General features: G+C 49.9%; 1 protein-coding gene across 1 annotated transcript; it reads left to right on the top strand.

The window, feature by feature from the left end:
* Positions 1 to 9,502: 9,502 nt before the first annotated feature.
* On the top strand, positions 9,503 to 24,537 carry mgat4c (mgat4 family member C). The gene is made up of 3 exons (XM_086009311.1): positions 9,503 to 9,651; positions 20,462 to 20,609; positions 20,745 to 24,537. The coding sequence occupies exons 1-3, from the start codon at positions 9,520 to 9,522 to the stop codon at positions 21,896 to 21,898; spliced, it is 1,434 nt and encodes a 477-aa protein (XP_085865437.1). The 5' UTR covers positions 9,503 to 9,519; the 3' UTR covers positions 21,899 to 24,537.
* Positions 24,538 to 25,369: the final 832 nt, after the last annotated feature.

Here is a 25,369-nt window from a genome sequence, read left to right as displayed (position 1 = left end):
AAGCCATCCTCTTGGGGGAGGCTGTGCCTGGAACATGTCAGCCACAGTAGTCTGGCGCAGGATAAATGCATCGTGGCTGCTGCCTGGAAAGTGGGCATTGACAGCTAGGATGCGCTGCCTGTGGTCACACACCAGCTGTACATTGAGGGAATGGTAGCCCTTCCGGTTGCGGTAATCCTCGGCATTGTCGATAGGTGCCCGCAAAGCCACATGTGTGCAGTCAATGGCGCCCTGCACCATGGGGAAGCCCGCTGTTCTCGCAAATCCGACTGCACGCTGCTCCTGCCTCTCTAGGGTCATGGGGAAGGAGATGAATTGGTGTCTCCTTGTGAAAAGGGCATCGGTGACCTGCCGGATGCAGCGATGCACGGCGAACTGGGATATGTTCGCTATGTCCCCAGCAGCGGCTTGGAAGGAGCCGCTTGCATAAAAGTTCAGAGCCACCGTGACCTTCACTTCCACCGACAGAGACGTTCTGCTCATCAGCTGTGGACGCAGATCTCTGTGAAGCAGCTGGCAGATCTCTGCAACCACCTCCCTTCTGAAGCGCAGCCTCTTAACACACTGCGCGGCAGTCATGGTGAGATAGGACACCTGCTGGCGGTATTCCCCGAGTGGGTAAGGCCTACGTTGCCGACGCCTGATGGCCCCTCTGCGTCTAGGCATGGCTGCCCCTCTCACACAGCGTCTGCGAGCTCTTCGCACATAATGCTGGAACTGAGGGTTGGAACCCCATGCAGCCCCCATAATATACTTGCAAACAGTGAAATCACAATGAGTCAAATTTCCAAGCTCTGGCCAGAAGCCAAAAATACCTCTCCTATGTTGGCCCAAATCAGTAAGGTCTCTTCCTTGGTCTCTGTCCAGAAATCCGTTGCACTAAAGTCATTGCAGCAAAATGGCTGGCCTTTATAGTTCAGTCTAAGTGCCCTTTAATTAGCGCTCCCCGAGGCCCGCAGGGCCTCTGCTGCGTTCCACTTCACAGTTCTTAACAGCGCCACGCCCACATTGGGCGGGCGCCACTGAAGTTCCGGTTTGGGGCGCACAAACGGCGTTGCACAACGAAATGACGTCATAAGTTGCGCGCGCAGCTGAGCACGCGCAAACACTTTGCGCCGGCGCTAAATGTCTACTGAAGTTGGGCGTAGGTGCAGATTGTTCTGCGCCCGGCCGCTAAGTGCCTAGCGCTCGAGATCTACTCCTCTTATGGCGCTAACGGCTGGCGAACGCAACTGAATTTCTAGGCCGATGTGATTGCATTGGAGAGGGTGCAGAGGAGATTCACCAGGATGTTACCTGGGCTAGAGCGCTTCAGCAATGAAGACAAGCTGGGGTTGTTTTCCTTAGAGCAGAGAAGGCTGAGGGGGGACCTGATTGAGGTGTACAAAATTATGAGTGGCATGGATAGGGTAGATAGAAAGGAACATTTCCCCTTAGTAGAGGGGTCAATAACCAGGGGGCATAGTTTCAAGGTAAGGGGCAGGAGGTTTAGAGGGGATTTGAGGAAAGACTTTTTCACCCAGAGGGTGGTTGGAATCTGGAACTCACTGCCTGAAAGGATGGTGGAGGCAGGAACCCTCACAACATTCAAGAAGCATTTAGATGAGCACTTGAAACGTCATAGCATACAAGGCTACGGACCAAATGCTGGAAAATGGGATTAGAATAGACAGGGTTTGATGGTCGGCGCTGACACGATGGGCCGAAGGGCCTCTTTCTGTGCTGTATAACTCTATGACTCTATGGGGGAGAAATTCAGTTGTTAGCGCCAGCCGCTAGAGTGGACATTTAGCAGCGGCGCAAAACCGCAATGCCCGCTCAGCTGCGCGCGCAGATCCTTACGTCATTTCATGGCGCAATGCCCTTGGTGCGCCCCGAACCGGAACTTCAGTTGCACCCCCCTTCTTTCCGCCTGGCGCTCCCAGCAACTGGTTGACTGGAACGGTTCCCAGTCGCTGTGGGGCTGGGGGGCGCTATTTAAAGGGGGCTCTTCCTGGCTTCTTAGTGGTAGCCATTTCTGGACCACTCCTGTGTGAGAGAGAGAGAGAGATTTGCAGAGAGACAAAGGGAGAGAGCTTTTTGCATTGAGTCAGCGCTCGCACAGGTACTTCTGGCTTCCGCCAAAACTTTGCAGTTGGATTGATTTTTTCAGTGCCATAGCCTTGAGTGGCCACATATTATGGGGGCTGCAATGGGTGGAAACATTGGGTTTCTCCATTGCATTGAGAGGGCTCAGAGACGCTGACAGAGAGTGCAATCATGGCCAGACAGAGGTGGGCCAACAGGCGTCAGCACACGAGGCCTTACCCTCCCAGGGTATACCGCCAGCAGTTCTCATACCTCAACATGTCTGAGAAGCAGTGTATTTGGAGGCTTCGATTCAGAAGGGAGGTGGTCACTGAGATCTGCCACCTGCTTCAGACAGATCTGCAGCCTCAGCTGAGGAGCAGGACATCTCTGTCGTTGGCAGTGAAGGTGACAGTGGCTCTCAACTTCTATGCCACTGGCTCCTTCCAATCCGCTACTGGGGACATTGCCAATGTCTCCCAGTTCGCGGTGCATTGCTGCATCCACCAAGTCATGAATGCCCTCTTCAAAAGGAGACGTTAGTACATTTCCTTCCCCATGACCCTGGACAAGCAGCAAGAGCGCGCAATGGGATTTGCAAGAATAGCGGGCTTCCCCATGGTCCAGGGCGCCATTGACTGCACGCATGTGGCTTTGCGGGCGCCTCAAGAGAATGCCGAGGATTACCGCAACCGGAAGGGGTTCCGTTCGTTGAAAGTGCAGTTGGTGTGTGACCACAGACAGCTGATACTAGCTGTCAATGCCCGCTTTCCAGGCAGCAGCCACGACGCCTTCATCCTGCGCCAGACTTCTGTGGCAGACCATTTCGAAGCCCTGGCTCACCCAGGAGGTTGGCTTCTCGGGGACAAGGGCTATCCTTTGTGCACCTGGCTGATGACCCCGCTCCGTGCGCCCAGCACCCCTGCTGAAGAATGATATAATGAGAGCCATCAAGCGACCAGGAACATCATTGAGCACACAATCGGCGTGCTAAAGCAATGGTTCCGCTGTCTGGACCAGTCCGGGGGTGCCCGTCAATACTCGCCTGAGCGACTCTCCCATTTCATTGTAGTGTGCTGCATGCTGCACAACCTGGCTATCCTCAGGACTCAGCCACTGCCAGCAGACATTGGAGGACCACCAGAGGAGGAGGAGGAGGAGGAGGAGGAGCACCAAGATGGGAGGGAGGCACAAAGTGCAAGGGCCGTCCGTCAGCGGCTTATTGCAAGTCGGTTCTTGGCCCCCTCTGAGGGAATGGCTTGTGCCATTGAAAGAACATGAATGGAACCGTTCCGCAAACCCTGAGCCGGTCAAGGCAACAAATAGTTCAAAGAGCAAACATGCACAATCTGAATAAAGACAATTATTTATTTAACAAACTCTGTGCCCTTCCCGCATGACAAACAAATACAGAGAAACCCCCCAAAAAACAGTCAGACACATAACTGGCTCTCACAACCTGGAGATAATGAACAAAAGAGTTAACCGAAAATGACCATGATCCTCGGCCTTCACTAAAAAAATTCACAGTATTTTGCCACACCTCCTACTATTTGGCCTGCGAGGGTGATCCGCCTCGCTTGCGAGATTGGCCCCTTCCCACCCTGCAGCACCTCCGCAATGGGACCCCAGTGGCTGCAGCAAGGCTGTGGGAAGGCTGCTGAGTGTCAGAAACGGAGTCGGCAGATGCCCTTGGGGGACGGCCTGGACCAGCTCTGGGCATGGAGGGCCCGGCTGCTGACTGCTCCAACTCTGCATGGGCGGCAGCAGTCTGTCCTACGGGTGGTGGCAGCTGCAGTGGAGGAGTGACAGTGTTGGCAGCAGGAATGCTGCCATCCTGACAGAGCACAGGTCTGGTCGGACGACACACTGGCACTCGCACGGGGCAGCACTGAAGCATGCGGAGCAATCTGCTGAAGCACAGACTGCTGGCCTGCTGCGGCACGGCGAGGGCCCCGGCGAATCCTGCCCGATCCAGCGAAGGTGGCAGCAGTCAGTGCTCGTGTGGCCCTAATCTGTATCTGCATCAGACCAGCCACTGACTGCATGGCACCACTAAGCACTTGCGTGGGAGCCGCCTGTGCTGCACCGAAGTCCTGCAGACTCCTTGCCAGTGCTGCACCGAAGTCCTGCAGATTCCTTGCCTGTGCTGCACCGAGGTCCTGCAGACTCCTTGCCAGTGCTGCACCGAAGTCCTGCAGACTCCTTGCCTGTTCTGCACCGAGGTCCTGCAGACTCCTTGCCTGTGCTGACCCGAATTCCTGTACACTCCTTGCCAGTGACTCTATGGAGTCAGGCATCCTTGCCACTGCAGCCATGAGCTCAGTGTGCCTGTGCTCCGCCTGGGCGCCCATTTCAGCGAGGAGCCGCACCTCCTCTGCGCTCACTGTAGCAGGACTGGCAAGGCCAGACTCTCCCTCCGGAGAGAAGGCCGCCGAGCTTCCCTACCCCCCCGCGTTGCTGCAGCCCGCTGGGCCCCGGAGCTTTACCCTCCTCAGCCCCTTCCCCCCTGCTCCCCTCCAGGGAAGACGTGTCCCCATTATGGCCATGGGCTGCCTCGGCTGAGGGTGGCACTGATAGTCCAGCTTCCTCTTCCTCCTCCTCGCCTTCAGAATCACTCACAGTGGTAGCTTGAGGGCCCGCCTCCTCACCTGGCGAATCAGCATCTGAAAGCACGGAGGTACAAGAGTTACTTTAGCGTGAGGCCAGGGTCGCAGCGAGGGAGGCATGAGTGCTACAATGCACTGTATTGGTTCGATAGTGGCAAAGGATGCTGGTGTGAGGCACAAGTGGAAGGAGAGAGGTCAAAAAGGTGATGACCTTACCATTGCTGTCCAGAACGGGGTCCGCATCTCCAGTGGCGACGGGGCCAATCATCCGGCCTGCCATAATCCGTTCCACTCGCTGCTCCAGATCGCTGAGGTCTTTAAGTCCAGGACGGCCTGCCCCGGTCCGTTGCTGCTGCCTCCTATTGTGCGCCAGCTTGCCCTGCAAGAGAAAGGACGGGCTCTCAGTACAGTGTGAAACCCTGATTTTGGCTGCACTGCCTCCCATGGTGGAATAGCCCTTACAGTGTAAAGCCCTGATCTTGGCTGCACTGCCTCCCATGGTCGAATAGCCCTTACAGTGTGTAAAGTGGTGAATGTGCATGTGAGTTTCATGAAAGGCCCATAGGTGTTGGATGAGGGCTGGGCATTGGGGCTTTCAGGACCCTTTGGCCATAAAGGGAGGTGCACATGCAGGGATGAAGAGGATACTGGAAAGGGTACTCACCCTGACAACCCGAGTGAGGTCGTTGAACTTCGTCCTGCATTGCACAGGGGTCCTGGGTACCATGCTGCTGGAGGTCACTCTGTGTGCAACCTCCCTCCAAGCTTTTCGATATTCGTTGGGCAGCGGCCTCCTGCCACTGTCCGGAAACAGGATAGATCGCCTGCGCTCCACTGTGCCAACCAGAACCTTCAGGGCCCCCTCACTGAACCGCTGTGCTCGCTCCCTGGCCCTCTCCATGGTCCTAGGCGTTACAATGTCGCAGCAGGTCTGTCCAGGCCGAGAATCAGGGCTCCAATGTGTAGGGCGTGACTGCAAGCCAAATCGACCCTCCCCCTTTAAGAGGTGACCAGCGCCAGCGTGTCTGCCTGCAATCGCTAACTGGCCGCACCTGCGCTGCGCCCGCCCTCGGTGGTAGCGCCTCGCCTCTCCGGCTTAGCACCTTAGGATAGTCGTGCAGCGCCTGCTTTAGCGCACCAAGAACCTCTTGGGGCGAAGCAAGTCAATTTCGCTGAAGGTGGCAATAATTTGCGCCGGGCGCTAAATTTAGCGCACGCTCGACTATAGCACCTCAAACGTGGCGATACTGAATTTCTAGGCCTATGACTCTAATAATTAAAATCTGAAGGAATGAGACTCCACATTTTTATCAGTGTGAGAGAGGATGTTTGGCAGTAATTAAGACTTATCACGCTGTTAAAAATTCACTTATACCTGAATGCACCAGATAAACTTATTCTGGGGTGTTTAGTGGGTATATAATGGATAAGTGCCGCAAATTCATACCCTTCATGTGTTTTAATGCCAAGTGTCTGAGCGAGGTACCGGTGTAGCGAAGCTTGTGGAGGAGCAGGGCAGCAACTTCTGATTTCCACGTTTTACTGCGCATGTGCAGACGAAGGAAGTTGCTGTCCAATGTACACCATAATAACGGTGAACGCTGATAGCCTCACAGCTATTCCTACCGCCAATTTGTTTTACTTTTGTTCCGACAGACACAGATGAGTTTTGTTATCCATTTTACTTTTGGAGTTTGCAAGTTCTTTTGTCACTGCTAACTGCTACTAATATTACAAAAGGTTTTCTGCCTCAAAGACAGGATAAGAGCATAGGTTAGATCTTGACCTTGTGGGATGGTGTAAAACAGGTAACAGCGAATTGGCAGCCCGTTTCACATGTCTCCCCATTTTTATTTTCTTTGACTTCAAGGGAAAGTTGGAGAGTGGTGCACATCTCCAAACTAAGAATTCAGAAGGAAGCATGTAAGAGATCACTTAGAGGCAGTGTAGTTGTGTTTCTTGATTAGTTACTAGAGAATTATTAAACAGTGTTTTCCTTAACCAGTGCAGGAAGGACAGGTAGATGCATAAAGAAATCTCTGCATAAAATATAGGGAAGCAGCTCTTTATCTTTATGGGCCATCTGTTTACAGTGTGTGATTTTACAGAAAATAGCAAGTAATATGCGGGCCCCAGATTTACTCCCCATTTCAAGTGCCTACACCACACGGACTGCAGTGGTTCAGGAAGAAGGCCCATCACCATCTTCTATGGGCAACTAGGAATGGGCAGAAAATGTTGGCCTTGCCAGTGATGCCCACATTCCAAGAATGAATAAAAGAAAGCACAAGGTCACAATGCCGCACTTCTGTTTCCAAGACTCCTTCCTCACTTCACATTCCACACATTTGGCTTGATGTTCATCACTCCACCCCTCCCCCCATTCTCATTCCACCTTGCTTCTTCTCCAACTTTGAGCAGATACTCTATATGCACAAGCCCAACACAGCTCCACTTACGTTTCATCCATCATATCTCATACTGCAGGGTGTTGAATGACCCACCTTCTTCTGCTCACCATCAGCCTGGTCATCCTCATCTGCTGAGGGCTGCGGCTGCTGCTGTTCCTCCTCCAAATACAAGCATCCCTGTATGTCTAGGTTGTGCAGGATGCAGCAGACCACTATGATGCGGGAAACTCTTTGTGAGGCATATTGTAGGGATCCCCACACCTGTCCAGACACGCAAACCTCTGTTTTCGCAACCCTAGGATGTGCTCAATAATCATCCCGGTAGTGCCATGCCTTTAATTATACCTGCATTGTTGAGGCGTGGTGGGGTTGCTGAGGGGTGCCATGACCCATGTGTGTAGGGGGCATCTCGTGTCCCCTATTGCCATCCTTTCACGTTGGTGGACGAGTCGAATGTTGCAGGTGCATGGTTGTGTCGCAGGTTAAATGCATTGTGACAGTTGCCTGGGTACCTTGCACAAAGATGCACAATCCCATTTCTGTGATTGGACGCTAGCTGGACATGGGCTGGATTTTCTCAGCCCCGAGGAGGCGGGTATGGAGGCGGGACTGCCGGTAAAGTTGCAGATTTTGGGGGCGGGTGGCAAACCCATCCCCATCTCACCTCCATGCCCTTTTGCCAGGAGGCAGGAAGCCGTCCTGCCCTGGGTCCCATCTCCTTGAGGCGGGAAAGGGATTAAATCCTATTAACTGCCTGTTAACAGGCAGTTAACAGGCAGAAAAAAGGATTAGTCCCATTTTACCTTTCCAAGTGCAGGCTTCCCAACCTTAGAGAACCCCACCAGGGTGGAGAAGTCGAGTAGGAGGTCTGCGGGGGTCGGAGCGGCCTGAAAGTGAGATGTAGAGGTGAGTGATGGGTGCAAGTGTGGAGTGGTAAGTATGTGAGGTGAGTGTAAAGTGTTAGAAAATGTTCACTTACCTTTGCTTCTGCCTACAGCCTTCAGCCGCTGTGGATCCAGAGTCCCGACATCTCCATTGTAGATTTCACAGACTGGCTGTTGGATCCTCCGAACCAACAGTCATCTGATTTCTGCAAAGTTGAAAGGTTTGATGAGTCCTGAACACAAATACTCATCAAACTACACAGAATGTCAGTGTTTGACAGCTTCACTGAGCTGTCAAATGCTGACATTTCTTCTTTCAAAAAATCTTGACAGATGGCACATCAGATGTTGACGTGCTCTGTCAGTGATTTCCCCCTAATTGGCCTGCTGAGCCCACTGGGTGGGCTTAACAAGGTCAATCAGAGGAAAATCCCACTGGTTGGCCAGAGGCTGATGGAGGTGGGACGGAGACCTGGCAAGCAGCAGTCCCACCTCCAACACGTCTCCATTCATAAAATACAGCCCCTTGACTTTCTATTGATGAATGCTGTTGGTTGGTGTTCTGGTGCCCTGATGGCAACATGTATGCAGTCAATGATGCCCTGGATGTGAGGGAAGCCAGCCACTGCTGCAAATCCCCGAGCTCCCTCGTGTTGACTGTTGAGGTCGATGGGGAAGGTGATGAACAGGGAGTTGGTGAGCTGCTTAATGTCGCTGCGTATTGCAGACTGGGGTATGCAGGAGATATCCTATGCAGCAGACTGCAAGGGGCCAGTGGCAAAGAAGTTAAGGGGTGTGGCGACTTTGACAGCCATTGGCAAAGCATGGTTCCCACCATTGGTGGCTCTTTTCCCTGCCACACCATACCACCTCCCACTCAAAATTAGTGTAAAAATGAAAAAAGACAGCGAAAGTAGAAGAGGATTGAGAAAGAAAAAAGGATGAAGGAGAAAAAGAGAGGCAAATGCAGAAGAGGAGAGAGAACAGCAATATAGGCAATTGTGTGCCTTTCTTTTCAAAAGCTTTCCTCTTCCTTTTTTTTCACAAATTGAACTATCCAGGTAAAAACGTGGCTTAGAGCATACAACAGTAACTTGTATTGATAGCTCACCTTTAACATACAAGATGTCCCAAGGTGCTTTACAATGGAATAATAAGGGGATCAAATCAGGTCACTTGTCCTGTCAAGTATTGTGTTAAAATAAGCTGCAAAACACAGTGTTGACTGCAACTGAACATAAAAGTGAAATTGTGTTTTCTTGAAAAAGAGAAAAATCTGAATATGTTGTTGAAATGTCACTGCAGTCTTTATCAGCTTAAATTTTATTCACTGCATTAATGCCAGAGGTGAGATCCCGAACATCTGTATGAACATTTTTCACCTGAATGCAAAACTGGAAGTTGTTGCAGAAATTAAGCAATGTTTCAAAAAGGAGTAAAATATTCTTGTTAAAAAAGGCGTGCGTGTGTGTGTGTGCTGTAGGACAGGTGAAGTTTTTGAACTTTTTTTCTTTTACTTTTGCAGGAAGCTTCACAGTTAGGTTTATCATGAGACTATATTGGAAATGTGCAGAGAAAATGAGATGCTTCCGGAAGCGCTCAACTATTCCAGTGCTGGCTGTCCTTGCAATTTGTCTCCTTTGCCTGAATCTGTACATGGAAGAGGACAGATATGTAATGGTAAGAAATGTAAATGGCAATGACAAGACTTACCCTTTGATCACAGTAATTTTAAATGACTATGTTTCTAAGTAAATTAATTATTTAATTCCATTAAGACCTTAACCACTGAACAAGTTCTACAGCATAAATATTTATCTTTAAGCATATGTTAATCTTGGCTAGACAAATATTGCCTTAATTTTAGGTGAAATTGTTGGGTAATTTTGATAACAGTGTATTTTAAGAAAATCTAGGGGCAATCTGGAGGATATTGCACCTTAAGTTTAATCCTACCCACCCAGATCAGTCTCTTACCCAGGTATATATTGCACCAAAGCGCCCGCCTGTCTCAGCCGATAGGTCCTCGGATCCCAATTGCCATTTTAGGTTGGCACTGGTCAAAATGCGCGGGGTGCACACTTCAACCAGTTGACGGGTGATGGGGCTGAAGTTGCCCAGTCAAAGCCAATGCAGCAGTGATCTTCAGGGCCCCACAAAAATAATCTGGGTCACTGTTGGCCTGTGACCTACAGCCTCGGTGATTGTGACCTCCCCATATGCACTTACCTTGCTGGCAGCTGGCGATGCCCGATGCTGGGAGGCCTCAAGCTCAGGATGGCCGTTTAGCATCCCGCAGCTTTCCAGGCCACTGTTAATGAGGTCAATGCCTCAAAACCGTGGCCCCCTCTTAGCCACGTGCAGGCCTCTTCACTCAAAAGCCAAAATCAACCCAATGAGTCTTGTCCAACCTCTACCAGCCTTCTTTTGCCTACTTGCCTCCAATCTCATCCTATCCTGTACATCTGCTTACTAAATCAGGGGCAGCACGGTGGCATAGTGGTTAGCACTGTTGCCTCACAGCGCCAGGGACCCGGGTTCGAATCTGACCTCGGGTGACTGTGTGGAGTTTGTACATTCTCCCCGTGTTTGCGTGGGTTTCCTCCGGGTGCTCCGGTTTCCTTCCACAGTCCAAAGATGTGCGGGTTAGGTTGATTGGCTATGATAAATTGACCCTTAGTGTTAGGGGGATTAAATATGTGGGGTTACGGATATAGAGTGGGATATGTGTTGGTGTGGGGGTTACGGGGATCGGGTGGGATATGTGTCGGTGCAGGCTCGATGGGCCAAAATGGCCTCTATCTGCACTGTGGGGTTTCTGTGGTTTCTGTGGTAAATCGAACGGCATCATTTCCTGCAGACTCTGGGGGGGGTAATTCGGTACCTTAGTGCCTCCCATTAGTGGCAGCAGATGACACTAACGGGGCGTTAGAGCATTACCGCTAGGTCAAGGCGAGGCGAATCGTACGCCACATGCTAAATCCTGCCGCCCCCCCCCCACCCCCCGTAGTGCCGCCACTAACTGTTATCACCAGGAGCCTCAACGCCAGGTGGATTGTGGTGTCAGTGAGTGTGCAATGCGCACTGACCACCCAATCTGCAAAATTGATTGCCACGACCTACCTTAGCACCTGGAGTAAACAGCGACAGGGAGACCTGGTGTGAAGCAGCATGAAGCCGGCTCCAGGGACGTTATTTAAAGGGATCATCAGTAATGAGTCGCAGCTGTAGGTTAGTGGAGTTTCAATGTTTTCTTGTCAGTTTCACATAGTCCAGCAGTTTCATTCAGTACTTTCAAGGTTATTTTGTATCAGGTGTGTTGTGGCAACTAAAAAGTAGCTATGTTTATTCTTAAAAAAATTAAACTGCTACACTTGGTAACATTAATGGGGACTGTACTGGCATGCCACCTCACTCTCCAGGATCTACAGTGGAGGGAGCAGAGGCAGCAAGAAAGACTGGAACATGTGCCCAGAGGGAGGAGGAGGGCCATCAGGGCTCTCAAAAGCAGGCCTTACCCGCCAAGGGTATTCCGAGAGCACTTCTTCTACCTCCAATTAAGTAAAGGCTCCATTTCACCAAGGAGGTGGTCACAGAACTCTGCCACCTCCTGCAACCAGACCTCGAGCCTCAGATCAGGGCAACTACAGCTCTCTCAGTGGCAGTCAAGGTCACCGTCGCCCTCAATTTCTTCACCAGCAGATCTTTCCAGTCTACAACAGGAGACATAGCTAACATCTCCCAGTTCGCCATCCATCGCTGCATCCGGAAGGTCACAGAGGCTCTCCATGGTAGGAGAAGGGTCTATATTTCCTTCCCCATCACCAGAGGGAAACAGGACGAGCGTGCATGTGGCTTTACCAAGATAGCAGGATTCCCAACGGTGCAGGGCGCCATTGACTGCACCCACATGGCTTTGCGGGCAGCTCATAACAATCCTGAGATCTTCTGTAACCACAAAGGCTACCACTCACTTAATGTGCAGTTGGTGTACAACCACAGACAGCGCATCCTCAATGTCAATGCCCACCATCCTGGCAGCATGCACGATGCCTTCATCCTGCGCCAGACCAGTGTGCCAGCACTCTTCCAGCCACCATATCAAGCTCGCGGCTGGCTGCTCAGAGAATAGGGCGATCCGCTCTCCACCTGGCTCATGACCCCCCTCCGCAACCCCAACACTCCTGCCCAGCACTCATATAATGAGAGCCATGCTGCCACCAGGAACATCATTGAGCAGACCATCGGGGTGCTGAAGCAACAGTTCCGCTGCCTTGATCGCTTGGGAGGAGCCCTCCAGTACTCGTCGGAGCGGGTGTTCCATTTCATCGTGGTCTGCTGCATGCTCCACAACTTGGCCATCATGAGGGCCCAGCCATTGCCACCAGGGATTTTGGGACCACCTCAGTAGGAGGTAGGGGGAGAGGTGGAGGAGGATGAGGAGGAAGAGGAAGATAAGGAGGACAAGGAGGAGGAGGAACAGGAGTGAGGGAGGAGGCAGCCACTCAATCAGCCTTCCAGGAGGGCGGTCCGTGACCACCTCATCAGACTGCGGCTCCAATGAATTAAACCCCAGATCCCCATTGTTCACCACATCCCCATCATTCCATCCCTGCCGCAGGCCATATCACAGTGCAAAGCTGAAAGAGACACACGATAAAAGAATCCAAACTGAATTAATAAATTTATCAAAAATCAGTGACTCTATGACATATTTAGAACAAAAATACTAACTATTCACCCTGTGCAATCTCTTAGTGTCTGTCGTTACTGTGCCTTTGCCTACTCTAGTGCTCCTACGAAGTGTTGGCCCAGTGGCTGGTGGAAGGCTGCTGAGTGTCCACGCGGGAGACTTCAGATGGCCTTGCAGGACGCCCTTGACCAGCTCTGGGCCTGGAAGGCCCGGCTGTACACTGCACCACCTCAGCATGGGTGGCAGCAGTCTAGGCTGGCTGGAGGACAGGCAGCAACAAGGGCAATGGCGGAGTGGCAGTGGTGGGAACAGGAATGCTGTCATCCTGAGAGAGGACAGCAGGTTCCTGCTCCACTGACCCACTTCCACTCCCCCGGGGCAGCACCTCAGCCTCCCTAGCAATCTGTTAGAGCACAGATTGCTGGCCTGCTGCAACACCGTGAAAGCCCTGGTCAACAGTGGTAGGCCCAACCATGATGGCAGCAGTCAGAGCTTGCGTGGCATCAAGCTGAGACTGCATGAGAGCAGACTGAGATTGGATGCCACCAAGCATAGACTGCATTATTACACTAAGACATTGCGTCGCTTCCACCTGTGCTGCAATGGAAGCTGCCAGATTGCTCATCACATGCGGCATCAGGTCTGGGTCGCCACGGTCTCTATGGGAGTCTACCATCCTTTGCAGACTGGAAATGATGGGCTCCATGGTGTGCGCAGAGCCTTGTGCAATGTTGTAGGTGGACTCCTCCATGTTCCTTATCATTGCTGAGAGGCTCTCGGGCACCCTTGCCATTGCACCTATCATCTCCCTGTGCATGCCCATCACCCTTCTTCTAAACGCCTTGCCATCGAGGTTCTCATCTGAGTCCTGTGCAGTAGAACTCGCACGTGAACTCGCCCTCCAGGGAGCTGGCCCCTGAGCTATCCTTTCCTCCTGATCTTGCTGCAGCCCACTCATCCCAGGTGCCTCACCCTGTGCAGATCCCACTACTTTACTAGCTTCTAATGAACGTGTAGTGCCAGTATCTAAGCTGGTGCCTGCGGGTGAGACATGCAGTGACGCGGTGTGTTCTTTGTCCTCCTCTTCTTCTGCCTCGGTCTCTATGGTACCCTCAGAGACAGGCTGCTCAGGTGCTTGCTGATTATCTGAAAGCATAAAGGCACAAGGGTCAGGTTAAGGTGAGGGGAGGGGGGCAGGAAGGGAGAAATGCATGCATACAGCATGATTAGCTGGAAAGTGCGAAACGCTTGTGGGGTGAGGGGCAAGTGGGATGTGAGCAGAAGGAGTAGGGATGAACATACCATTGTTGTCCGCAAGGGGGGTCAATGTCATCAGTGATGATGGTGCCCACCACCTGGCACCCAATATTCTGCAGCACTCGATTCTCCAGCACTGACAGTAGTTGGTTGTGAGCTTGTCCCCCGCCTGTGTGCCCCTGCTCCCTCTTGTTGTGCGCCATCTTGGCCTGCAAGAGAAAGGAAAGTGTGTGAGTGAGTGTAGAGCAATGTGTTTGGGTGATGTGCCTGCCATAGTTGAATAGCTGTCATTGTGTGCAAGGTGTGAGATGTGGGTGTGAGTGTTGGTAGGTATAGATTGTTGGTGGGTGAGTGCTGGGAGTGTGGTGCTTTGAGCAGTGTCTGAAGACTGTGGTTCAGATGCTGGTATGTAGCATTTGTTGAAGCATTCACTCACCCTGATCACCCGAAGGAGGTCAATAAATTTCTTCCTGCAATGTGTGTGGGACCTGGGGGACCACAGTGCTGCCCGAGACGTGCTGCGCTACCTCCCTCTACATGGTTCGCCAGACTTGTGTTGAGGGCCTCCTGTCACTTACCGGGTAGAGCACTGCCCTCCATCTCTCCACAGCGAACAGCACTGCCTCCACTGCTTTATCACAGAATCTGCAGGCTCTCTCCCTGGGGCATGGATCTGCCATGAGTACAGCTGCTTCCGTCCTCCGGCTCCTTCTCCATGACCTGCTGCTGCTTGCTGAGGCAGCTGTACAGCCAGCAATGCTGAGAATGAGGTTCTGCAGCATCAATGAACCTCCCCTTTAAGTACTGAAAAAAGCCTGTGGCAATCATGACTTACGATTAGACTGTATCTGATATTGGTCCACCCTTTGAGTGTAACACCAATGAGCTTGGGCTTAAAGACTTGAATAAGGACTCCAATCATTTCTTTGAGCAGTGAGCACATATTTTGCATGCAGTCTAAAGCATTAGTGCCTGGCACTAATTCTCCAACTTTTCTAATGATACCACCTATTCCTGGGCTATAACGAATTTCTAGCCCTTGAGAGTTTCCTGTGATGGTGGCCATCGCTCAGTTGCCATTCTGTACACCTATTTTTCCTTTGAACAAGTGAGAAGAAAATGTTATAGCCCTGTGTGTTATGGAGCTTTGCCCCGTATGAGGTCAGGCATGCCATGATGAGGAGAGGTGAAGGTGTCTTGTTCCTTTAAAAGTGTCCTTGAAGATTGGCAGAAGTCCTAGTGACAGGCAAAGTGAGTTGAGAGTGTGGTTATGAATAAACAGGTGCTCGAGTGTTTGAAGAGGTTGCCCTTAGCAGAAGTGAGCTTACCTGATGCTATGAAAGAAAGAGTATGATAGATAAGGAGGTGGAGAAGCTGTATGAGTGGTGGAGGATGTATATTAGCATCAGAGCCTTGATTTACCTTGGCTCCCTTGTAAGGTCATTGACCCTCTTTCTGCACTGTGTGGCAGTCCATATGGTGTTGGAGGTTGCACTGACTACCTCTGTCACCTCCCTCTAGACAGCCTGCAACACTCTCCTGCTTTCAGTGCCCATCAGATGATCCCCACCTGGATCTCACTTCTATCAGCAGCACCTCCATTATCTCAGCAGACAATCTGGGGGCCCTTGCAGCTACGGCCACCACCCACCCCCCACCCCCAGGATGCTGCTCCTACTGCCAGCCTGCTGAGAAGTGATTATGCCCTTTAACTGGCTTATAAAGGCTGCAGCAGAACTGTATTCTCCTTGCTCCCAGAATTGGTAAACCAACGAAGGGTAGTTTCCAGGTCTCCAAACTGCCCTGCATGGGTCATCGGGGTTCTGGGGGGAAATTGCGATGGGTTAAGGGTGATTTCACATTGGCGGGTGCCACTCCACCACAAACCTGCCAATCAGAGGACAGTTCAGGCCGTGGACGTTATGCTGACACTCATATCACACCAGTTGATGCCAGACCCAATGTTAATGCACCAGTGTGAAGTGTTCAGACTTGCTCTAGAGTTGCAAACTTGTTTTTGCATTTGGGCAGAAACTCTGAAAGTATTCCAGGTATATTTTGAGTAAGACCATGTTTAGAAACTGCACTACTGGACATGGAACAGTAAACTAAGGTACAATAAGAGATGTATAAGATTCTAGGGGCTAGATTTTCAGTAGCTTGCGCCAGCAGTTAGCGCCTTAAGAGAAGTGATTTCCGGGCGCTATGCGTGTAGCGCCCGGGCGCAGTGCAGTTTGCGCCCCGCCCCAAATTAAGTTGCCCGTTAGCGCCGGCGCAAAGTTTAGCGGCCGCCCGGATGCGCGCGCAGAAAATGACGTCACATCCTCGTGCAACGCCCTTTGGCCGCCCCGATTGCAAACTTCAGTCGGACCGCCCCATTGTGCGGCGGGCGGCCGGAGCGTTTGGAAAAAGGAACGCAACACAACCAGCGCGGGCCCCGGGGGGCGCTAATTAAAGGGAATGTCCTCTCCAGTATAAAGGCCATCCTTTTTTCAGAAAACAGTCTTGTGCAACGCATTTCTGGAGACACAACAAGGAGGATAGCTAACTGGTTTCAAGCAGCAAGAGGCAGGTATTTTTGGACTCAGGCAATAGCGCTGCAAGTGGCCATTTGGAAATTAGACTGTTTGCCAGGATTTGATGGGGGCTGCATGGGGTGCCAACGCGCAGCTGCAGCGCCATGTCCGTAGGGCTCGCAGACGCATTGTGAGAGGGGCAGCCCTGGCTAGAGGCAGAGGGGGCTACAGGCGTCGGCCACGTAGGCCTTACCCAGTCAGGCTATACCGCCAGCAGCGCTCCTACCTAAACATGAGTGCCGCGCGATGTGTTAGAAGGCTCCGATTCCGAAAGGAGGTGATTGCAGAGATCTGCCACCTGCTTCGCCGAGATCTGCGGCCAAAGCTCAGGTGCAGGACGTCTCTGTCGGTGGAAGTGAAGGTGACGGTGGCATTGAACTTCTATGCCACCGGCTCCTTCCAATACGCTGCTGGGGACATAGCAAACATCTCCCAGTATGGCGCGCATCGCTGCATCCGCCACGTGACCGAAGCACTGTTCAGAAGGAGAAGCCAATTCATCTCCTTCCCCATGGCCCTCGAGAGCCAGCATCAGCGCGCATTGGGATTTGCCAGACTCGGGGAATTCCCCTTGGTGCAGGGCGCCATTGACTGTACGCATGTGGCTTTGCGGGCCCCTCTGGAGCATGGCGAGCAGTATCGCAACAGGAAGGGCTACCATTCTCTGAATGTGCAGCTGGTATGTGACCACAAGCAGCGCATCATGGCAGTCAATGCCAGCTTCCCAGGCAGCAGCCACGATGCCTTTATCCTGCGGCAGAGTACTGTGCATGACATGTTCCAGGCACAGCCTTCCCCAAGAGGATGGCTCATCGGGGACAAAGGCTATCCTTTGTGCACCTGGCTCATGACCCCGCTCCGCGCGCCCAGGACCGCTGCTGAAGAGGCCTACAACGAGAGCCATCAAACCACCCGCAACATCATCGAGCTAACTATTGGGGTCCTCAAGCAGCGGTTCCGCTGCCTTGATCGCTCCGGAGGAGCTCTCCAGTATTCGCCGGACCGGGTCTCCCAATTTGTGGTGGTTTGCTGCATGCTACACAACCTGGCTATCCGCAGGACTCAGGCACTGCCACCTGACGTTGGACCAGCACCTCAGGAGGAGGAGCAGGAGGAGCATGAGGAGGAGGAGGAGGAGCAGGAGTACGTTCCCAGGAGGGAGCGACCAGGGCCAAGGGCCGCACGACGCCACCTTATTACACGGTACTTCTAAGCCCCCTGTCAGGGAATGGCCAGGGGCCATGAGGCAAGATGAATGCAGCCGCTCCGCAAGCCCTCAGCCGGCGAAGCCAACAAACACTAAGAAGAACAACCATGGAGACTGCATGAATAAAGATAATTTTTTATTGCACAAAAATGAAAAGCCCTTCCCACATGAATCCCCAAAAACAATAAACGGGCCCCACAAAAAGCCCAACAAATGACTCACTCGCACAAACTGGGGAGGAGCCACTCCACCTTTATTCAAACCGGGCCTCAACGTCAGCCTAACGCAAAAAATAAGCCCTCCAAAAGCACAACCATGGGCAAAATAAAGATGGCCACCGCCATATTAAAGGAAAGCTGCCCACACCCTCTACTGAGTGGCCCGCGAGGGCGAGACCTTGGCCAGCATTTTGCCTCCCCTGCCCTGCCTGCTGCTCCTTCGCAAGCTCTGCCCAGTGGCTGCTGCGAGGCTGGGGGAAGGCGCCTGAGGCTCAGATGCCCTTCCGCCAGATGCCGCTGGGGGGCGGCCTACACGGCGTTTGGGCCTCGAGGGGCCGTCTGCTGAGTGGCGCACCTGAGCCTGGCCACCATCAGCTGCAGCCGCTTGCCGTTGACGCCCCAGAGGGGGAATGGTGGCGACGGATGGCGCAATGTGGGCCAGCTGGCGTCTGGGATGCGCTGGCTGGTGCTGTGGCGCGGTGGCACTCGGCCGGGCCCGCACTGCAGGATCCGCAGCAATCAGCCGACGGGCGGCTTGCTGGGATGGTCCAGCGCGGCGCCTGCCCTGGCGATGCCTGCCTGAGACAGCGCGTGTGGCAGCAGTGAGTGGCCCTGTGGTCCTGGTGTGCGCGCGCATCACATCCGCCAGGGTCTTGACGGCATCAGTCAGCATGCGGCCAGTCGCGGCAGTTGCTGCCCCGAACTCGCGCACACTGGTCGCCAGCGACTCGATGGCCTCAGGCATGCGCCCCACCACGCTCATGAGCTCCGTGTGGCGCCGGTCCGAGTCGTCGGCCATCTTATCCAGCTTCCGCACCTCCTCCGAAGTGAAGGTGTCCGGACTGGAGTCGCGACTCTCCCGCTGGGGAGGAGGGGGCCGAACTAGGGGACCCTTGCCGCGTTGGTGACGGCGAGTGTGCCGAGCAGCAGCACTCCCCTCTGATCCTTCCCCCCTTTGGGGGGAAGGCCGCGGGCCACGCGCACGGCTGCTGGGTGGCTGGACGCCACTGGTCCCAGAAGCTGCATTGCCCTGCGACAGTTCCTCCAGGCACTCGTCCAGTGAGGAGGTGTCAAGCATTTGCTCCTCTCCTGCGGGACGTGACTGTTCCCCCGAAGGTCCGGCTTGCTCCTCCTCCTCCTCCTGGTCGGAGGTGCTGTCACTGGCAGCTTCAGGGTCCTGGTCGTCACCAGCTGAAAGCAGGAATGCACAAGAGTAGCTTCAGAGTGAGGAGACGGCGTCAGCGAGGGAGTTAGGACTGGTGGGATTCAGCGCATTGGTGGGACAGTGGCAAAGGAGGTAGCTCGGATGGGCCAGTGCGACGCGAGAGGGCCAAAAGGCGAGGTCCTTACCATTGCCGGGCAGTGGAGGGTCGGATACACCGCACGCTGTGGGGACAATCACACGGGCTCCCATGAGCACACACACGCGCTCCTCCAGCCGAGTGAGCTTCTGCAGCTTGGCGCGGCCACCCCTGGCACGGGCCTGGTGATTAAACGCTACTTTAGCCTGCAAGAGAAAGGACGGGCTGTAAGTGCGCAGTGAAGCCCTGATGTAGTGTGCACTGCCTCCCATGGTGGAATAGCTTGGACAGAGTGAAGCCCTGATGTAGTGTGCACTGCCTCCCATGGTGGAATAGCTTGGACAGAGTGAAGCCCTGATGTAGTGTGCACTGCCTCCCATGGTGGAATAGCTTGGCCAAAGTGTAGAGTGCCGAATGGCCATTTGATGCTCATGACTGTCCCAATGCTGCTGGCTGAGGGCTGGCCAATAGGACTTTCAGGTCCCTTTGCCCATCATGTCAGGTGTACATGCAAGAATGAGGAGGAGACTGGAAAGGCTACTCACCTTCACAATCCTGGTCAGATCGTTGTATTTCTTACGGCATTGTTTGTGGGTCCTGGGGGCCTCGCCGGTGAACGTCACCCTCTGGGCGATCAGCTTCCAGGCTTTGGTGTAGTCATGGTGGGTTGGATTCCTCCCACTCTCTGGAAACAAGATCTTGCGCCTCACCTCCAGAGCTGTGACCATTATGTCCAGATCACCCTCTGAGAAGCGCAGGGCACGCTGACGGGCCTTCTCTGGCGTTGCCATGACTCCCTGGGGCTGAGCAGCAGTGTTGAGGCCTCTTTGCAAGGCTGCAGTGTGCAGGGCGTGGCAGCAGACCAATTCGTCCCTTCCCCCTTTAAGAGCTGGTCGGCACCACGGGGTCTGCTGTCAGTGCAAAAATGACCGCACCCGTGCTGCGCCCCGCCTGGGCGCTATCCCTCTGGACCGCCGGCTTAGCGCCTAAAGGTAGGAGTGGAACGCCTCTTTTAGCGCTCCACCACTCTCTTAGGGCGAAGCCACTGAATTTCCGGCAACGGGGCGCTACTTTGGGGCGGGCGCTAACTTCGGGCGGGCGCTAAGGTTAGCGCCCCAAAACTGTCTATACTGAAAATCTAGCCCTAGAGCTTTTGACCATAGTGAAAAATACATGATAACTTTTATGCATGCATTATCTGTTACACTGAAATTACAATTATCTTTCTTATTATTCAGGAAGGAGAGCGGCGACTGGCAAGAGAAATAACTTCACATCAACTTAACTCAGAAAAATATGTCCATACATTCAAAGATTTAACTAACTTTTCAGGAGCAATAAATGTCACCTACCGTTATCTTGCAGGTTTCCCTATACCTAGAAAAAGTGAGTTTGATTCTATTATGTATATAATGATTTTACTAAAAGTAATTTAAATCAATCATCAAAAAGTATCCTTGTCTAAACAGTTAAAGTAACCTGCGATTCAGCAGTAACCTTTTTTCTAATGTTTTTGTGCAGAATATTTAACAATAGGACTATCATCTGTGAAAAGGAAAAGAGGTAACTACCTACTAGAAACAATTAAATCTATTTTTGACCAATCCAGCTATGAAGAGCTGAATGAAATTGTAGTTATTGTACACTTAGCAGACTTTGACCTCTCATGGTGTGAAAGTGTTGTCCAAGATGTCTCCAGAAAATTTGCCCATCACATCATTTCCGGTCGATTGATGGTCATCCATACTCTTGAAGAGTATTACCCAAGTTTAGATGGTCTCAAAAGAAACTACAATGACCCAGAAGATCGTGTGAGATTTAGATCAAAACAGAATGTAGATTATGCTTTGCTACTGAATTTCTGTGCCAATTTATCGGATTATTACGTAATGTTAGAAGACGACGTTCACTGCTCTAGAAACTTCCTATCTGCCATTAAAAAAGTAATTACCTCAAGAGAAGGCTCCTATTGGGTGACACTAGAGTTTTCAAAGTTGGGATATATTGGAAAGCTTTACCATTCACACGATCTCCCAAGACTGGCACAATTTTTATTAATGTTTTATCAGGAAATGCCATGTGATTGGTTACTAATTCATTTCCAAGGACTGCTTGCCCAGAAGGATCTCATACGATTCAAGCCTTCTTTGTTTCAGCACATGGGATATTATTCTTCGTTCAGAGGAACGGAAAATAAACTCAAGGATGATGATTTTGAAGAAGATTCCTTTGATATTCCTGACAATCCCCCTGCAACTCTTTATACAAACATGAATGTGTTTGAACACTATGACCCTAGTAAAGCCTACAGCAGCGTAGACGAATACTTCTGGGGAAAATCTACTTCAGCTGGAGATTACTTCGTTATTGTGCTCGACAAGCCTGCTAAAATTGATAAACTGAGAATCCAAACGGGGACAGATGATAGACAAAACGATATTTTGCATCATGGAACATTAGAGGTTGGTCAAAATGTGCTCGTAGTGAAAAAGGGAAAGCAGTGCTCCAGCTATACCAAACTAGGGGAATTTCAACATGGAAATATTGAGGTTAAGGATATTGGTCACAAGGTTGAATTTGACATTCACTGCATTCGAATACTGGTAACAGAAAACCAAAAGGAATGGCTGATTATCAGGAGTATCAGTATTTGGACCAGTCAGCCATCAAATTAGAATATTCAAGGTTATCTCATGGGAATAGATGCAAAAGGTTTTGTAAATCTGAAAACAACATCAAGGCAGCTGCTGAAAAATTGTCATGTCATGTATCCTATCAAAATAAATGGTTTGCATTTGAAGTACCTTATTTTCTAAAAAAAAATTCCAAAAAGTTAATAGGGAGAGAATTAGCAGTAGACTTGGACCACTGATCAGGAATATTTTCAATGGAAGAAGATAAGAAAAGTGAGGTTCAAGATCTAAGGTAGTCAGACTCTGACAGGTCCAATATAATTCTTAGCATTTTACCCTAAACAAATAGATCATGAAATTATGCTGTGGGATACCAGCATGCAAATGTTTAATCTGTTCATCGGGATTTTCTGTCTATGCTATTTTAGTGGAGGCTTTTGCCAAATAAAATAAATAGGTTAATGCCTCTGCTAAAGTAGCAGAGGGAGGAATTTCAGGTGAATTATTGAGCATTCAGATGCTATTGTCCCACATTGTGAATTCAGAGCCATGTTTTTTGTTAATCTGTTTCTTCTGCCATCTTGTCCTGCTATTTTGATTGTCCCAAAAGAGATTTACAATTGTAATGGCAATCCAATCAATGTAATCCAACTTATAAAAGAGAGCACATTGTCTGCACCATTGTATTTATGTTTCCTTCAGCTGCTGGTGTTTTGCTTTAAATGTATAACAGAATATCAATTAGATCTGTAAAATCTTAACAGCCATTTCTTGATTGAATTATAATACTTTATTGGCAAAGTATACGTCTTATGGACCAATTTCATAACTAAAGTTAAAAATATAGTACAGATTTTCCCACTTGTCTCCTTATAAAAGCAACTTGACTGAATAACTGCAGCACACCATAGTCTTGATAAGCAGTGTTCGACTGCACACTATCCCATAAGACAAACCTACTGTGATATCCAATACAATGGCAAGAAACTAAAATTCTGTGGTTACATTCGTTGAACAGTTCTAAGCCAAAAACCATTTTAAAATCTAGGGCTTGCTCTTCCAAAATACTTCTGGACCAGGCAGATTCTTGTTCTCTTGAAGGGAATAACTGACATTCAACCTGAAATTAAAAATTGACGAAAACTATTTATTGGAGGTTTTCATTAATGTATTGCAAATGAATCACGTTATTTTCATTTTGAGGTTTGTTTCCAGAAGAGAGAATATAAGGTCATAAAGAGAGTACAGCCATTTAGGGTTGAAGATAAAGGCTTACCAAATACCATTACTTTCTACCCTTGCAATTTTGCTTTAAAAATCCTTACAGGAGGTTCAACCTATTTTAGGGCACTGTCACATGTGAATGGGGCCATTTGCTTGCATATTGACTATCTGATTCTCCCTAGTTACCACCCAGAAAGATACCCTGATGTTGCAAGAGGACTTTCCTACAACAGAAAAGATTATTTATATATCTATAATGTGCACCTCTATTTCGGACTCCTTGCTCCTTGATGATGTGGATATTGCAATGGAAGTCATTACAAATCAATTCAAAACAATGGGCATGTGAAAAGCCACAAATGTTGTTTCAATGTAATGGGAATTAGGTGAAGGCTTTTGTTTAATTACTCTCTAAAAATGAGACTTAATGCTTTCAATGTTAATGAACTGAACAAAGCATTAAATTTAGCAAATGGTACCAATGGAAAATCCTCGGTATTGTACAATGTGATGAGGGATTAAATTTGTGTGGGGTCAACCTATTTAAAGTTTACAAATACCAAGGTAAATATCAGAAATTCCACGGAAACAAACTGTTTAAAGTTTGCAAAACTAGGTCCTGAACTTCCCCCTGATGCAATAGTGCAAATCTATGTTTGCTGGTGCAAAGAGGTTTTACACCTGCTGATAGCACAAAACTATTATCGAGCTATGGTCTCAATTTTCCCCTCCCTTTCTAGTGCCAGCTAGCAGTATAAATTTGGGAACTGTCAATCAACAGTTGCAGAATGATACTTGGAAGTACCAAGCCATCAAACTTTTCTCTTCTTAGATGGTAGTGTTAAGATGGGAGATGGAAAGCTGTTTTTCTCTTATGCAATCAGTATTTCTCCAGTTGGCCTCTTGCTCCCACAAAGATATAAGTGTAGACATTGATATAAATTCATTTTTGGATAGATTATATTTCATACCATTATAGGAGGAGTAGGCACTTGGGTGCACTTTGTACCTTCTCCTCCCAGGACAATCGTTAAAATGGCCGACAAGATGAGATGCTGCAACTCGTGTCACATGTTCGTATGTATGTCTATGAAAAGTCACATGTCTGCACCATAGTGCAACCCTCGCTTAATTGCACCATACAAATAGTGCTAGTGCCAATAAAAGGGGGAGGGAGGGGGGAATTAAGCCCTAGAGGCTTATTTAATTACATTTGTAACAACATATTACTTGTCTGTCTAGAATTTGTAGTTTGATGTGTATTGTCTGGCACAATAATTTATTGTATATCCATGGATGTGTTTTATCCTGAAATTTTGTAAGGAAAATGTCAACTGTTTTGCACTTTGTTCAGTGATCAGTGTGTGAAGTGTTTTGATCTTAAAAATGTTTTACTGTACATTTTTTCAGAACTCTGTTTTGAAATGGTTTGCGACAGCAAAATATAGCCACATGTTGTTTCACAACTGATTAGTCACATAGCTTCTTACTTACCAAGCAAGAGAAAGAACATATTAGTCTACGAATTAACATGTGAAATGGCTGACTGAACCAGCACCCTGTTTCTCTTGCGCACACAGCAGAAATTGCTATGACTTTCCCACTTTCTGGTTGTTCAAAACTATAAACAAAATTGTGGTCACTACCAGGCCATTTCGGAAAACAGGACAACAAGCTCTTGCTCAATCAAATCATAGAATCACACAACACGGAAGGAGGCCATTCAGCCCACCATGCCTGTGCTAGCTCTTTGAAAGAGCTATCCAATTAGTCTCACTCCCCTGCACTTTCCCTATAAGCCCTGCAAATTTTTCCTTTTGAAGTATATATTCAATTCCCTTTTGAAAGTTACTGTTGAATCTGCTTTCACCACCCTTTCAGGCAGTGCGGTCCAGATTGTAACGTAAAAATTATTCTCCTCATCTCCCCATCTTTACAAATAATTGTAAAGTTTTCAAAACCTTGCCATAGATGCCTATAGAGTGCAAACACTGAAATATCGTTACCAGGGGTAAGTTAATTAAAGAGAAAATCAATGTGTTGTAAGATTATAATACTTTACAGATGTCTGGAGGGACTGAATTTTCAAATAATGGGTTTCTGGCAATGACGGTATATTTAATTGTGTTCTCTCATAAGAAACAATAGGAACACCAAAAGCACTATATCTTATTCCAGGCAAAATTAACTGTTTTATGCACAGTGGCGCCTTTATTGTTTTCAGGGTTTCAGTGGCAATGATGCCTGTATAAATCTTTTATCTATAATCCTATTCAACCAATGGCCAAA

This window comes from Somniosus microcephalus, chromosome 16, assembly GCF_052327205.1.
Source record: "Somniosus microcephalus isolate GS21.2 chromosome 16, FLI_Smic_1.0, whole genome shotgun sequence".
In the NCBI taxonomy this organism is placed as follows: domain Eukaryota; kingdom Metazoa; phylum Chordata; class Chondrichthyes; order Squaliformes; family Somniosidae; genus Somniosus; species Somniosus microcephalus.
This window is presented reverse-complemented; position numbering and strand designations above follow the sequence as displayed.

Excerpts from the sequence above, each read along its gene's own strand:
- mgat4c (XM_086009311.1), top strand. The coding sequence starts at position 9,520 with ATGAGACTATATTGGAAATGTGCAGAGAAAATGAGATGCTTCCGGAAG. Across the intron at positions 9,652-20,461 it reads AAGAGGACAGATATGTAATG|GAAGGAGAGCGGCGACTGGC; the intron begins GTAAGAAATGTA and ends CTTATTATTCAG. Across the intron at positions 20,610-20,744 it reads TTTCCCTATACCTAGAAAAA|AATATTTAACAATAGGACTA; the intron begins GTGAGTTTGATT and ends GTTTTTGTGCAG.